This window comes from Rosa chinensis, chromosome 2 (genome assembly GCF_002994745.2).
Source record: "Rosa chinensis cultivar Old Blush chromosome 2, RchiOBHm-V2, whole genome shotgun sequence".
Taxonomy (NCBI): domain Eukaryota; kingdom Viridiplantae; phylum Streptophyta; class Magnoliopsida; order Rosales; family Rosaceae; genus Rosa; species Rosa chinensis.
Window position 1 is genome coordinate 15133058 of NC_037089.1, and position 16446 is coordinate 15149503.

The window sequence follows — 16446 nt, forward strand, 5'->3', positions numbered from 1 at the left end:
CATAAAATAAATTTGAAAAGTTTAAAGAATTTATTTTATTTAAAAAACGAGAGACTGAGTCGTATATAATTTTGTCATTTAATTGTGAAAAAAATTCGTAATTTGCCTAACTTTGAAAATGAATTTGGTAGTTCTTGTTACTTCGATGAAGAATACATAGGCATTCAACCATCACCTCAGTGCTGTTATTAGTCTTCTTCTATTTTTGAAAGATTTTGACATCCGTTACATAGTTGCATAACATAAAAATATGGATGTTGATAACTTTATTAAGTTCAATTATTCTATTGAGTATGAGTGTAATTGCTTTGATACACCTCCCCTTTCTTTCTAATTTGATGATTTGTATTTGACATATTTCTATATGTTTGCCCCAACTCTATGGGCAAATCTTCTGTTCTTGTTTGTTGCCGAACATTGATCGACCCTTTGAACAAAAAACTTTAAATAAAAAAAAAAATATTAATTTTAATTTCCACGTCCATAATTAAACGACCTGTCGCTTAATCTTCTCAAAACGCGCTGTAGTTTCCGCAGCTCCATTTTAACGCAAAATAAGACCCCCCCACCTAAAATTTTCAGTCCCAGAATGAACAAAGTGGCGGGTCTTTCACTTCCCCCCCTCTCTCTAGGGTTTTAAACAGAGGGGTTTTTCAATTTCCGAACCCCAAAATCCCCAATGTCGTTCTCCCTCTTCTCATCGGCGCAACCGCAGCAAACGCCGCAGCCACAATCCTCCCTCTTCCAAACCCCAAGCCTCTTCCAAACCCAACAATCCCCAAACCCCTTTCAGCAAACCCAGCAATCCCCAAACCCCTTCCAGCAATCCCCGAGCCTTTTCCAGCAAAATCAGCAGTCCCCGAGTCCTTTTCAGCAAAGCACTTCCTTGTTCTCGCAACCCCAGCAGCAGCAGCAGCAGCAACAGCAACAGTCGCCGTTTCAGCCGCAGCAGTTTCAGTCTCAGTCGCCGCTTCAATTTCAGCCGCCGCCGCAGCAGCAGCAGCAACAGCAGCAGCAGTTGTTTTTGTTTACTAATGACAAGACTCCGGCGAGTTACGGCACCAAGTGGGCCGATTTACACCCCGATTCGCAGAAGATTCTGCTCCAGATTGAGTATGGTTTCTCGTAGCTTTCGAATTTAGGGTTTAGGGTATTGATTAGGGTTGGTTGAGTAGAATGTAGGTGGAGAAGAGCAAGATTTGCGAGTATTTTACTTTCTTGATTTGCCAATTGTGAATTTTAGGGTGTTCGGCATGGTTGTTTGACTAAATGTAGGTAGGCAAGATCAAGATTTTGACTGATTGCTGCATTTTGGGTGTTAATTAGGGTTTGAAAACTGGCTTCCGTCCAATTGATATTGAATTCTGTAGGATGTTGTATAATCTGTTTTCTTTAGGTTAAAGATTTATTCTTGGATATAACTGGTTTACAGTACTGAGTTTACTTTTTGGCTCTTATGATTGCGAGCTGAGCTGAGTTTTGTGTTTATGGGTATTAAGTTGCTTAACTGCTGTTTGGATGTAGGGAGCGCATACTGGGGTACAGGGATGAGAGCCAAAGGCTGGATCAGTCTAGTCGTCTCTACGATTCTTCAGTTTCCAATGATGGGTTTGAGCAGGATGCAAGTCGTATCATTCAGGTTGGCTTTTGTATTGGTCTTCTGGATAATTGGGATCTGTTATCACTGATGTTTTTCTGTGTGTAATCTTGGTATTATGATACTGCTTTTTGTACTATACACTGTGTGTCTTATACTGTGTTGGACTCTTGTGTCTGGGGGCTTGGCCAAGTGCATGGCTACACGTCCTCTGAATTTTGCATGTTATAGAATATACTAAAATAATTAGCGAGAATGTGAAAATGCTTCATGGAGTCAGTTTCCTAGTGCTTGATTGGTCGACTGGTTGTTGAAGAACGTATCACATTGTATCATTAGTTTTCACATGAAAGCAGGAAAAGAGCTCTTTACTTATAGTTTCAACTAGTGAAATCTTAGACTTGAATCTTCATACCTCTGGGCTCTGACCTATTTATAAGTAGATTCTATGCCTATATATTATGTACGGGAGTTTGACTTTTGTAAAATTGTGTCACTAGACAATTCAGTAGCCTTGAACTTTTCTCTTTTTTTATTTGATGCAGTCTTTAAATTGATCAGATTGAGAGGAAACTTAACAATGTGATCATGAGAATAAAAGAAAAATATCTGGTGCTTGTCTGTGCTACATGTTTTTGCTAATTGTGAATGTACAATTCAGTTACAAAATTTTTGAACTCCATGCAGGAGCTTGGGGGAATTGGTACTGCCATGGACCGACAGAAAGCTCTGCTGCAGGAGCTGATGGCTACCGTGAAAGAGATGTTACGGAACAGTGAGGTTGCTGTACGTTCTTTCATGATGCTACGTCCAAGGTTTCTTCGTCCAAATGCAGGAGGTACTTCAAATGGCACTGCAGCGTCACAGGCTCCTGGAGCAACAGAAACACCAGGCTCAACTAGTCAACCAACAACTACTTCTATAGTTCCAGTTTTTGACTTCTATAATGGAGTTCCAAGGAAACCATCCCCCTTCTTACAGCACACAATTGCAAGATTTGAGAAGTATCTTGGTGAGTGCCGCCAATGGATTGAAGAAATAGAGCAGCTCCTTTTAAATTCAGAGAGGAACTCTTCCAATGATGGATCCTCATTGTTGCAATCTCTCCCAAAAGTCATGTCAAATGTGCATGACTTTTTTGTTCACGTGGCTGCTAAGGTAAATGAAAGAAAATCTTTTGTGTTTAGTTAACGCTCATCATACAGTTATGCAGTAGATTATATTTCCTTGGCTTTTATCAACCAAAATGTGTATTTTGTTGCCCTATGTATGACAAAGATGCTGCTATAATTACATAGTGTTTTTAACTTGCTGTAAACAACCAGTTTTCATACCTCTTGCTTATCTTTAGAGAAAGCGGATTTGCATGACCTAGATGAAAAGAGTTTTTATTTTATTTTTATATAGATTTTTTTTTTCTGTTTTTTTCCTATTCATAATGCAATGTAAAGTTGGGAACAATATTAATTTTGTGGAGTTATTTTGACTTGTATGAGTATCATTTGGTCATTTCATGATAAAATAAACTAAAAGCTAATGGCTTCTATGATGTTTGTGTCTTTATTTTAATGTGTGTATGATTTTCCCTCCCATCTCTCCCCTCAACTAAATGCATATCTGAAGACGAATGGAGCAGTGTTTTGTGACCTGCATGATAGCTAATTTTGTTATGATACATTTCTTAGGTGGAGAGTATTCATCAGTACATTGTATCCATGAAAGCAGCTTATCTTGCTAACCAGCGTCGCCTAGGGGATGGGAATGACCCATTTCTTGAGGCTGATAGGCGGGAAACAGCAAGGCAAGAAGCTGCTGCTAAGAGAGTGCATCCAACTTTGCATTTACCTGCAATTTCACAACCATCAACACAAGTGGCTGGATTATTGGCCAGCTCAGGAAGTCAGGCGGCATCAACGGCTCCACAGACATCTGCAGCTACTACAACAGCTTCATCTGGGAGTGCATTCTCACTTTTCAGTACACCTTCCGCTCCATCTTCTTCTTCCATGGCTTCATCTTTGTTTGCAACACCAACCACTCCTGCTCCAGTATCTTCTCTTTTTGGACCATCATCTGCTACGCCCCAGACATCAACTGCTTCTCAGCTAGGCAATACTGCTCAGGCCTTGGGTTCTACTACTCCTGTGGGAGGTTCATTATTTTCTACTCCATTTGCTTCCGGTACGGTCTCATTCTTGTTAATGTTACATCAATAAAGTTTAATCTTCATAGCTTTTCATATATGAGACCGGACGTATGTTTAAGGCCTTCAAGTGTACTGAATGTGTCACATGGGGAATGCTAGAAGTCATGCAAAAGTCTTCTGCTATAAATATCTACCATTTACATTGTCCCCAAGATTGTAAATTGTAATGTTACTGTATTAGGACATTACTGGGGCAGGTCAAAGCTTACAAAACAGAGTGGTTTGGATAAGTGATTTAGAATGGCATTTAGTTGAAGCAGTTTCCTTTGTTGTTATTGTTGATTTATTACCGACCATTATATGGTTCTTAGCAATTTACACTGGCAATATTTAGTGGTTTCCCCGATAGAATTTATATGGCTTACTTTACTAAATGAACCATTAATTTCATGCCAGATAATGGCTGGTTTTTTCTAGTTGTTTCTGTTAACATGCCATAGACAGTGGGTGATCTTTGAAAATCATTTACAAAGTCATACACCAACTTTGATATAATTCAGTAAATTCACGAAGCACAGTTATATTTAGTGTTATAAGATTTAAAATTTTAGATCTTTATGTTTAGCAACTAGTTTCCAGAGGATGATCTTAATTCTGCTAGTAATATCTTTTGGCATATTGAATCTTTTCAGATAGCCTTATTAACTATCTTCTTCACCACATTTTCCAGGTCCTGCAACATCATTTGGGTCTAGCTTTGGGGCTGCAACGGTGAGTGAATTTTCTTTCAGCTCTGTGACTTAATTCAGTTAATTGCTATTTCCAATGGCTTAAAATTTGCTTTAGAAACACATGTGGGCTTCTATTTGTTAACCAGCTCTAAAGGCTCTAATTTTATAATTTACATGCTGTGCAGTACATGTACTGAATAATCTTCTCTATGCACTTTATGCTATTGCAGAAATCAACAAAGCCAAAAACTCGGTCTGGCCGACGTTAGTTGCAGTGGGTTTCACCGTTTCAGGCCACTAAATCTGGAAGACTGCTGTCATTTTCAGAAAGTATCTGTGTTTTCAAGTGTCGAGGAGCATTGTCTTTGCTCTTTAGCTTCTTTTGCTGAATTGATCTTCGGAGTTTTCCACCGAATCTTGTACCGCCTCTTCAGCGCATAGTGTATTGTAATGTTGCGACGAGATGTCGAAACATCCATGTCACTGTAACATTAGTATAGGATTTAGGTCAGATTATTTGAATGTGTTCACTAGAAAAAGTGTAGTCCATTTGTCGAAACATCTGGAGCGTCAAATAAAGATGTCAAAAGTTTTCCAATGGGTTTAGCTTTTGATAGCTGGTCCGAGAACTTGATTGTTCATTTGTGCTAAACTGCTAATCATGTACTGATACTTACAAGTAACATCGAACTCATAAAAAATTAAAAATTGTGTTATGTTCAGATGATATGACCTTCATGAGCGACTATTGCTAGTAGGGTGATTGATATGCACAAATTGACAGTAAGTGACTAAAATGAAAATTTGGTATAGGATGAAATTGCACACTTCTGCCATATTTTAAAATGACATATTAAAATTGCTTTTGTTATAAACTAAGAATAAGAGAGAGAATTGAGAGACTAAATATATAAGGAGTAGAAGTGCGTTATTCACTCTCATTAGACCATTTTATATATGAGTATGGTTTACATCATAAGAATATAACTAATAGGTATTTAAGTGGAGTGGACACACACACACACACACAACACTCCCCCTTGGATGTCCACTAATGAATAATATGTTGTTGGATGCCCTTGATGTTATCTCATTAAAAACCTTATCGGGTAACATAAACCCAGTGAGATAAAAACAATTTTGGTCAAAGGAGAAAAAGAGTGCAATGCGCATATGTCTTAGGTAGCATAATTTTGAATGCTCCCCTTGATGAGATTCCCCCCCTAATTGATGTAAGCTTCAATCATGTTTGTGACAAAATACATGTACCATGTATAGCGGATATGGTGTGTCGATCATATAAGTGAGACCATGTGTGCTTTGCATAAATGGATTCATCACAAATTTCCATTCCTGCAAGGGTTAGAGTAATACCAACAAAACTATGATATTCTCAATAAATCTCACCTCACAAGATAAGAGTAGAAACAATTTCATATGTTCAACTTCATAGATAAATATATTAGCTATAGAATAACAATGTAATGACAATTGGCACATTTAATTACCTTTATACAATATTCCAAGCATTGAAAATTAAGCATGACATACTATGCCATATCAATTTGTACATTTGATAATTTCATATAGGCTCAGTAGGAGCTCTAGATAAATTTATAACTTCGTGAAAGTTAGAATATGTTACAATGTAACTTGAATTTGATATCTTAGTTTTGTCATAGTACTCATTGAGGCAATAAGTCACTTTGACTATAATAGAATGAATATATGTGAGCTTTAGACTCTTTCATTCCATGAGCGAGTTTCAAACTCTTTCATTCATTCATGGATTTGCCATGTGGCCAATATGAATCCTTGAAAGATTTGATATCAAATATGCTTATAATGACACATAAGATTTGGGGATTAGCAATGTGCCTTTTAGATATTCACAATATATCGTGATAACCTATCATAAGTACCTCTCGTTAATATAACAGGTATATGTAACATTGTACTTATAGAACTTGTCGCTTGGAGAAGGATGATAATCTCATGTCTTTATAAAGAGATTTGTGTCATAGTGATTTCAATTAACTTTAGTAAGCACCCTCTTGTAATTTTTAGGATCGATAAGTCCAAATATATCATCACATTTACAATATTCAAATTCATTGCAATTGCCTCTTTCCAATATGACCAATAGTATATTTTTGTCGACATAACGAAACGTGGTATAGTGTACAACCCTTGATGATATTAGTAGCTACTATAGATAAGATGTATCATCAATTTTTGATACCACACATTCGTATACTCATGCATTAACTATAATAAGCTTTAGATATTGAGTACTCATGCCACTTTTAAGGCAAACATTGTCTCTCCGTGACAAATTAATCAAAGAATATGGATCTTTAGATAACCTTATGAAAAGCGTTATATAATCTTCTCTTATAGAAATCTTAAAACATTGGGCTTAGTATCCTATTTTATCAGATTTGACCATATGCAAAATATGCGTCTTAATAAAAATATGAGATTGAAGATCCATTGGTGGGTGCCGAGCCCAAACCAATTTTTAGGTCGAAAATAGTTCATGGTTGTTACCTTTTTGATTCTCACAAGTGGTCAAGCCTCTTTCTCAAAAAATAAAATGAGAAATGGTGGATAAAATCTCACTCCAATCCAATTCACATTTTCATAAACAATATTTCTCCTCCTAATGGCGGGAGGATTGCCTCATTAAAGTGACAACTCGCAAATCTGCTATAAATTAATAATTTCATTATTAGCAAGGTTTGCGATTATTGTTGTATTATACAACAATGTAGGTGAGTCTACGTGACATAGTAGATAAAATAATGACCCAATTGGTCATGCCAAAATAATTTTATTTGGCTCAATGAAACTTACAGTTCATGATACAGTATACAGTGTATACTATGGTTGATTACATAAATTAATTTGAAATATCTTCACCGATATATGCAACGGTATTGATATGTATAGGTAACATAATATGAGCTCAGTTGGAGACATCAACATGCAGATCTCGATCTTGAGATAATTGTTACTATAACTTTGAGAAGCATAAATTCTGAAAAATATGGCAATTTCAATGGATCATGTCCATAATTGGATTATATGCAAAATAAATATCTTTACCATTATTTTGAATAATGAATATCCATGTTCAAATCCAAGCCTTTATTAAAATAGATATTACAAGGTTTTGGGAGATCCATATGATCTTGAGGTTTATATGATTATTTAATGTGGATCAATATTCAATAATATATTCAAGTTTCCAGTTACAGACAATGGTCATATGGGTATCATATATACTCCAAATAAATATTACGATGGAGGGTCATAGCTCTCATCAAACTTCAGATATTGCTCAAAGTATTGAGTCTTCACAATTAGAAGCATTATGTTCTAAAAGTTGAGTGAACAAAGAACTGGCATTGGGCCAGTAGAAAGGCTAACGGTGCTGTAGATTTGGTTGCTTCGTTGGCTTTGCGTAGGGTGTGTCCTGATGATTGGATCTCCAATCCTCCCCCTTCCCTAATGCGCATTTTACTCTTTGATGCTGCTGGGCCTCCTCCCTAGCATGTTTTCTCTTTGATGTTTCCTTTTCCCAGTCCCTCTTGTTTGGGATCTGGGGGTTTAGTTTGCTGTTTTCTGTACCTTTATTGCCTTATTACAAAAAAAAAAGATTCATATATACTCATAAAGATGAGTGGGACTTTAGGCCCACATAAAATTAAAGATAAAGAAATAAGATATTTCAGTCTATCGTGATTGTATAACAATCAGTGAAGGAATATTAAATCTTCATGTAATCCGATAAAAAAATATATAGTTTTGATCTCATTTGATTACAATACTCATAATTAGGTGAATTTAATATTTTAATTTATCAAATCACATTCTTTATTCTGAACAGATTAAATACAAATTTCTTTATACATACCGACCCGAATTCCTTTCAATGAATAATTGAAATATCGAATCAAATGAGTGATGGATGATTCGATTGATCTAACGAGATCGTCCATATATGGTACTCCATTGAAGGCTTTGTGGATTACTGAAATGTATAATTGAAAACGATTTGTAAAGCAACCCATCATTCTGCAATTAATATATAGGCCCAGTAATCACATGTTACTTATGATTAACAACTAAGCATGTAAAGTATAAATAATTAATATGCACAAGCGTCACCATAAACAATTAAACAGTATTTGTGTATACAAATATCAAATATCTTCACTGAGCACCAACGTAGCTTATTCTTTGTCTACTTGTGGGTGATATGGACAGAACGGAACAACTTGGTATGGAAAAGAAGTTTCTTTAATGCCCACACTGCGGCACGATGGGCAACTAAATTTCTCGGTGAATATCAACAAGTCCATCCACTAGGAAAGACCAAGGTTCGAAGACCACAAGCAAAATGGGAAAACCCCCCTACAGGAAGACTCAAGGTCAACATTGATGGAAGCTACAGACCCGAGTTTGGTGATGGTGGCATTGGTGTTGTGATACAGGATGACAGAGGTACATGTATGGCAGCTATGGCGTGTTATTTTCCCCATGTTCTCTATGCTTTTCATTGGAAGCAGAAGCTTGTAGGATGGGCCTTCTCTTGGCTATATACCAAGAGTGGGATGACTTTATACTTGAAAATATTGCTCACTGATAGTTGCTGCTTTAAATCAAAATTTGGAAGACCGATCTGAAGTTGGGAGCATTATCGATGATTGTAAGTCATATTTGACATCTTTACACAATTAAGATTTCTCATGTCTTTCGTGAAGCAAATGGTGTAGCTAATAGATTAGCTTATCTTGCTAGTTCAAACTATCTTAATGATGTATGGTTAGAGGAGGCTCCTGTTATTATTCAGAATGTCCTCTATGAGGATTTTTGTAATTGGACTCGAGGTCAAGGCCCTATGTCCCCCTCGATGCATTCTTTAAATACAATAAGTCAGGCGTGGGGATAAGCCTCCTAACTTGGTTGCGTTCCAAACCCCTTTTAAAAAAATAAACATATATCAAATATATATATATATATATATATATATATGTTGATACCACTTACATAACGCCAAACATAAGCAACAACCTCATAGGTGGCCCCTGCGGCATAGTTATTCTTGCCGACGACATGCCTCCGGTAGACAGACACCCGAGGTACCTCGCTATGGTGCAGGTTGACCTGTATCTAGCAGGGAGGCCACCTTCCCATGCTCTCCAAAAGACTTCAAGAGCAATATGTGCATTGTGTCCCACATTGGAAATATAGAATAGAAAGAGACATCATTTAGTTATAAAAGGGAGTCCTCCCCTAGTTAGAAGAGGATGTGATCCATGATCCCCGCACTTGTATCACTACAAAGGTCACTTGGCCTCACTCATTGTGAAATTTCTAAGTGGACGTAGTCTTGCCTCATGGGCAAGGTGAACCACTATACATGCTTGTGTCACTCACTCTCTCTCTCTCTCTCTCTCTCTCTCTCTCTCCATCATGCTTCATACTTAGTTCCCGTATTTTCACACAGAAACATTATAGACACACTAGGTCACTAGTGCTTATGATTGAGGAATTAACCGTCTAAATAAACCCTAATATAAATATTTACTCATAGATCATAAGCATCTGTTAAAAGCAACAAATCATGCTGTTGGATCGTCATTAAGCTTAAAAAATAGAGCGAAACATGCTGATAACGTGTTATAATCTAAGAACAAGAGAGAGAGAGATAGAGAAAGCCATATGAGGAGGTAGAAGTGTGTCATTCATTCTCATTAAACCCCTTTATATAAGAATATGGTTTACATCACAAGAATATAACTAATGAGTATTTATGTGGATAACCACATATATATAATATTTACAACAACTTTTATTTTTTTTGAAATAGAAGTTGAAATTCATTAGATTAATAGCCAAAAGGCTATATAGTTTACAAAGCTTACATAAGAAAGCCAAAGCAACAGACTGCCCTATCTAAGCTATAGCAAACTATCACAATCTCTGGGACGCTCACTGTTTAGCAAGCCTATATAAGAATGATCAAACCTCACCTTCTACGGAAAAGAAATCATTCAACTAGTCCTCACTTGCCAGGCGCGCAATTGTAGTACAAATAAGAAACTAGAAGTCATAGAAGACTTATAGAAGCTTCACCAAACTCACACAGGCTTGAAAGAAACCTATCATCACTAAGACGTAGGGCCCAATAGGACAAGTTTAAGCCCAGGCTCGAAAGCCCAAGCCCAAACCCAAGCCGTCACCCTAGCCCGCATTAGCCAACCTGCTGCTTCTACTGACCTTTTGTCCAGCGGCCGACCGGTCCACCACAACATCAGATCCTGCAGAAAAATCCAAGCAGAGACCACCAAAGGATCGAGCAATCCCTTACAACAGCACGCTCCCTACGCAACTGGCCGGAAACAAAGGGAGTGGCCTCAAAATTCGACCGCCAACAGCACTCAAAGACCTATGAGATCTGGTCCACCCACAGCCCAAAACCGTTGCCAAAAACCCAGCCACGAATGTCGACTCCTTTGCCGGTTGAAAGGTGAGCTCAGAAGCCAACAACGAGGCCGACTTTACTTGAGGTGGAGAGAGACTTCCGCCGTTGCTGGTCTCGAACTCTAGGGTTCGCTAGGTGTTTTTTTTTAGATTATATATTTACAACAACTTTTATATTTCTTGCTGAATATGAGTTTGGTCTTTGCTTGATCAATATGTGGAGAGTTTTAAAATGAGGATTTTTAAATCAACGGATGGATGAATGGTCTAAATTTTAGTTGAAATATTACAATATTTTTTCAATACACAAGTTATATAATCGTTGATTTCAAAGTCATCATAGAGTCTTCATAAAAAAAAGAGTCATCATTAGAATCTCACTCTAACAAATACGTAGTACTCTTCATAAAAAAAAAAAGGTCCTCATTAGAATCTCACTATAGCAAGTAACAATACATATCTACACTTGCAAACCTGGTGGAGGTACAAAAAACCTTGGAAAATGAGACTCGATTTTTAGAATCAATATGATCCACTATCGTGATGTTTTATGAGTTATTAATTGCTTTTAGGCCCTGTTTGGTTCACTGAAATGAAAGTAATTTATTTGTCTTTCCCATGGAAAGGAAAATGAAATTTCTCAAGAACTTTTCATTCCGATATTTGGTAACGTAAGGAAAGTTATTAGGAAAATTGTTAAAAAGTTTGTAAATAATATAATAAAATAATATGTTGTGAGTAATAAATGCAAGAAAAGAAGGGGGGAAAGTGATTTCTTTGAAGTTTAGAAGGAACCAGTTTCCCTCGTATTTTCCCTTCATTCAGGAAATGATTTCATTTCGTTTTGCATCTCAAACGCAAGAAATGAACAAGTTTCCTTTCTTGATGTTTACTTTCCGCGAACCAAACGTGGCCTTAGAGTTTTAGACATTGAGGAATAAATAGTGTAAACTGTAAACACACACATGTTAGAATTAGTAGGATGCAATTGAACTTTACTCACTCCTTGTGGTAGTTATTATGTCGAGCTCAATCATTCTACATCTTTTTATTCTTTTTCTAAGGAGACATCATTCTACCATCTTCAAAAGCGACACAAGTGATCCCATCGAAAAAAAAAAACGCAACACAAGTGAAAACCCCGATATAGATTCATACAAGCTCAATGATTATATCTTATTATATTCTCTATTTCAGATTGGATCCACATCCTCTCCTCGGCTCTTCCCACTCTTGTTTATCCTTGTCTTTTAATCTCAGCCGTCTATTCGAAATCTAACGATCCTTAGTCTTACACTTCAGCATCCGAGTATTAATTACACAAAACTTCGTTAACGACGCTTAAATTCTTTGCTTCCTCAGTTATCTCACATCTACTTCTAGTTTCAATCAACCTTCTTCTCCAAATTTTCTCTGTTGTGCAATTTTTTTCTTTCTCAGTCAAATATATTGCAGAATTGATTATTGACTACCCATATGAATTTCTTTGAATCCATATATGGATTCAATTCAATATTTGAGCAGACGAACAGAAAATCAAAACATGTGTGCTTGTCCTCCATACCTAGGTTCCAAATCCCACTTTCGCATCTAAGCCAAGCCAAATTGGAGAATACGAAACTCCAATTCCAAATGCCCAAGGTCATATTCTTTTGGTTCAATAATTCAAACAATATTTTTGTCTATTTACCCCATTTCTAGAGATTTTTTTCCCACTTACCACATTAAGTTTTTTTAATTCTCCCTTACCCAAAACACTATAAGGGAGTCTTCCCTAATACCCAATAAAGTTTTTTTATTTTATTTATTTATTTATTTTTAAATACCATTTTACCCTCACCCATATGTTACAGAGAGAGAGAGAAAATGGAAGAGAGAGAAACCATAGGAGACTTCGCCGGAGCCCGGTCACCTACCGCCGGAATCCGGTCATCGGTCACTGGGTTCCAGCCAACTTTCGCCAGAATCCAGTCACCAGTCGCTGGATTCAGGTCAACTTTCACCGAAATCTGGTCGCCGGATTCCGGTCACTGGCCGTCGCCCATCCGACTTTTTTGAAAACCTCGCCAGAGGTCCCTAAAGAGGTGGTCGGAGATCTCACAGGTCACCGAAAATGTTTATTGCCCCCAATAGACATCTATTCCCCCTAATAGTCTATTGTCCCTCAATAGACATCTATTACCCCTCAATAGACGTCTATTACCCCCTAATTGAAAGGTAATAGACCTCTATTGCCCCCCAATAGATGTCTATTGCTCACCAATAAAACATTCGGTCACCGGAATGGGAACTAATCTTTTTAAAATTATACAAATAAAACTTTGATTAAAAATAAAAGAAAAAGATATTACATCAATTCAAAACGTCTATTGCCCCCCAATAGACATTCAAATTTTTTTTTTCTTTTCTTCTACCCTATTACTTAAAAAAAAAAAAAAAAACTGATTTGGGCACCAAGAGATGGACGTTTCTTCTCGACGGTACTTCGGAGCTCCGACTCCGGCATTTCTCTTCGTCGCCTTCAACTCAGGCGTTGTTCTTTGTCGTCTTTAGGTAGCTTGGACTGGAGCTCCACCGCGTCAACCGGGTTGAGAAAAAAGCCTTCCAGATCCAGTAGGTTAGGGCCACAGGCAGCAACGATCCTTCTCGAGCCGGATATCAGACTTTGGTGAGGGACCGAGCCCATGATCAGTGAACACCCTCAGATCGGTGATTGTAGTTGGTAGGTCTGGGAATGGTCGAAGGAGACAGAGGCGCTGATCGAGCCGGTGATGATGACAAAGAAGGTGGCGATGTAGATTCAGGCGAAGGGAGGAGATGCAGGAGGTCGCCAGCATCGACTTTTGGTCTGAAGTCGATATGAAGAGAGAGAGAGAGAGAGAGAGAGAGAGAGAGAGAGAGAGAGAGAGAGAGAGAGAGAGAGAGAGAGAGAGAGAGAGAGAGAGAGAGAGAGAGAGAGAGAGAGAGATCAGAGAGTGGCATGACATGTAATTCATTAATTAGATTGAGGGCAGTATAGTCATTTATCTTTAATTTAGGTTAGTGGGAATACAAATCTGTTGCTGGGGTAAGTGAGATTTTGCTTGTTTTAGTGCTTTGGGTCAAAAACCCCAAGGACTATGATGATGATGGAGAATTTGAAGGGTTCTCTTTCCGGAATTCAACATTTAAACACAAACCCATGGCAAATGGGAAAAGTATATGGTGCTTTCTTGTTCTAAAGATAAAAAATAATTATTCTACAAACACTACAACCACAAGTAAGAGCTTTGGTTTTGGGCTTGGAAAATTTCAACTCACTCATCTAATTGACTTCATATGTGCGGATCATGAAATTGCAGATTGGAAAAATGAGGAATAAGAAACGGCGTTACCCAACGTTAGAGTAGTTAATAGGCCGATGCTGAAGTGTAAGACTTCAGACCGTTAGATTTTGAACCGACGGCGGAAATTAAAAGTCAAGGATAAGGATAAACAAGGGTGGGAAGAGCCAATTGAAGCTTCCTGAATATCTTGACGAGTTCAGGCCTCCCTATTAAGCCTGTTTTACTTATTGAAGCTCTTAACTATTCAAGGGAGTGAAACTGCTCTACAACCAAGTACAGAGAAAATGTCAGCATCCAACTCACAGAAGCACTTTGTTCTAGTCCATGGTGCAGGCCATGGAGCTTGGTGTTGGTACAAAATCAAGCCGAGGCTGGAGTCCGCTGGTCACAAGGTCACGGCCCTCGATAATGCAGCTTCAGGCATCGACACCAAGTCCCTAGAAGATGTTCATTCACTAGAAGAGTACTCTGAGCCTTTGCTTCAGTTTATCGGATCACTTGGTCCACAAGAAAAGGTGATCCTTGTAGGTCACAGCCTTGGGGGCATGAACTTGTCTGTTGCCATGGAGAAGTTCCCTGAGAAAATTTCTGCCGCTGTCTTCCTGGCTGCTTTTCTGCCAGATACCACACACCACCCATGGTATATTGTAGATCAGGTATGTTGTTCTTTCAAGACTCACTTAGCTTTATTCAAGATTACCGGAATATCGGATAATATAACATGTTATGAAAGATGATTGAACGTCTGATTATGATGTGAAATTATCAGATACTGAATTCGAAGTATGATCCGGTCCATCACTATTTTGCGGCTAATACAATTAAGCATAGTTTGTAATATACGAGACTGGGTATTGTACGCGAAATCCGACATCATGCTTTGATTATATGTTAACTGCATTTCAATTCAGATTATTCCTTGAAGAAATCATGCCATTTTCAGCTTCTTAGCCGTCTTTGTCCAACTGTTAGTCAAGTCCATATTGTTAGCGATGTACTAGTCAAGCTCTTATCCTATTGCTCATCAAGTTCCTGTATAGCTACGTAGTTGACAGGTTAGTCTAGAATTGTCCATGTTGTTATTCAAGTACTTTGTCCCCAATGTTTAGTATGAACTTGTCCCTGTTGCTAGTCAAGTTCTTGTCCCTATTGCTAGTCAAATTCTTGTCCTATAGCTAAATAGTTGGGAGGTTAGCAACTTGGTTTTGGCTTTTGGGAGTCAAATCATTTGAATGCAAATAATAATTGTGGAATCTAGATGCTATTTACTTTACTAAATTACAGTGCTCTTAATTTGATAACTATATGGTTGTTCTATTCTCCGTGGACAGTTCATGCAAAAATTACCATTAGACAGATGGTTGGACACCCAGTTTGGACAGTTTGGAGAAGAACCCTTTGCTTCATTTCATTTTGGTCCCAAGTTCTTGGCAACAAGTCTCTATCAACTCAGCCCCATTGAGGTATATTTCTCTCTAAAACACACACTAATAGCATAAGTTTCTTCTCAGACTACGATTCTTGATAATCGAATAGGTTGGTTCTTACTTATGGTATGTCTTATTCAAGTTTTCTGAACTGATGCAATTACATTTTGCATGTTCAAAGGATATTGAACTCGCCAAGAGTCTAGTAAGGAAGAGTTCCTTCTTTCGTGAACAAGTGTGTAAGATGAAGAACCTCTCAAATGAGGGTTATGGATCGGTTACAAGAGTTTATGCAGTTTGTGAGAAGGACATGGTAATAACCAAGGAATTTCAGCATTGGATGATTCAAAATAGTGGGGTTAAAGATGTGGTGGAGATCAAGGGAGCTGATCATATGCCAATGTTTTCAAAGCCACAAGAACTTTCCAATTCTCTTCTAGAGATAGCACATAAGTACACTTAAAATGTCAGTGAGCTACAATTATGCTAATTGCTAGAACAATAAATTGCAGCCTAGAAAGTTCTAGTTTGCTCTTTCTTTTGTTAATATGAACAATGTGAGTGCTTGTATTTGTATAAACATCTATTGCGACTTCATTTCAATTTCGAAGTTTTCAATTTATGTCAAAATCACTTTTCCATCTAGTTGTGTTGAACCCCCTTGAGCAACATACAAATATCAATTCTTGTCTTAGGATGAAGGCCCTCGTCTGTTGGGTAAAATAAT

General features: G+C 37.6%; 2 protein-coding genes across 2 annotated transcripts; both read left to right on the forward strand.

Moving 5' to 3' along the window:
* The first annotated feature begins 572 nt into the window (after positions 1-572).
* Positions 573-5103, forward strand: LOC112186823 (nuclear pore complex protein NUP58). The gene is made up of 6 exons (XM_024325352.2): positions 573-1113; positions 1525-1639; positions 2285-2755; positions 3283-3778; positions 4474-4514; positions 4705-5103. Exons 1-6 carry the CDS (start codon positions 680-682, stop codon positions 4741-4743), a joined length of 1596 nt encoding a protein of 531 aa, XP_024181120.1. The 5' UTR covers positions 573-679; the 3' UTR covers positions 4744-5103.
* Positions 5104-14489: 9386 nt separating this feature from the next.
* Positions 14490-16349, forward strand: LOC112186465 (salicylic acid-binding protein 2). Its single transcript, XM_024324909.2, has 3 exons — positions 14490-14948; positions 15624-15755; positions 15901-16349. The coding sequence occupies exons 1-3, from the start codon at positions 14577-14579 to the stop codon at positions 16180-16182; spliced, it is 786 nt and encodes a 261-aa protein (XP_024180677.1). The 5' UTR covers positions 14490-14576; the 3' UTR covers positions 16183-16349.
* The last annotated feature ends 97 nt before the right edge of the window (positions 16350-16446 follow it).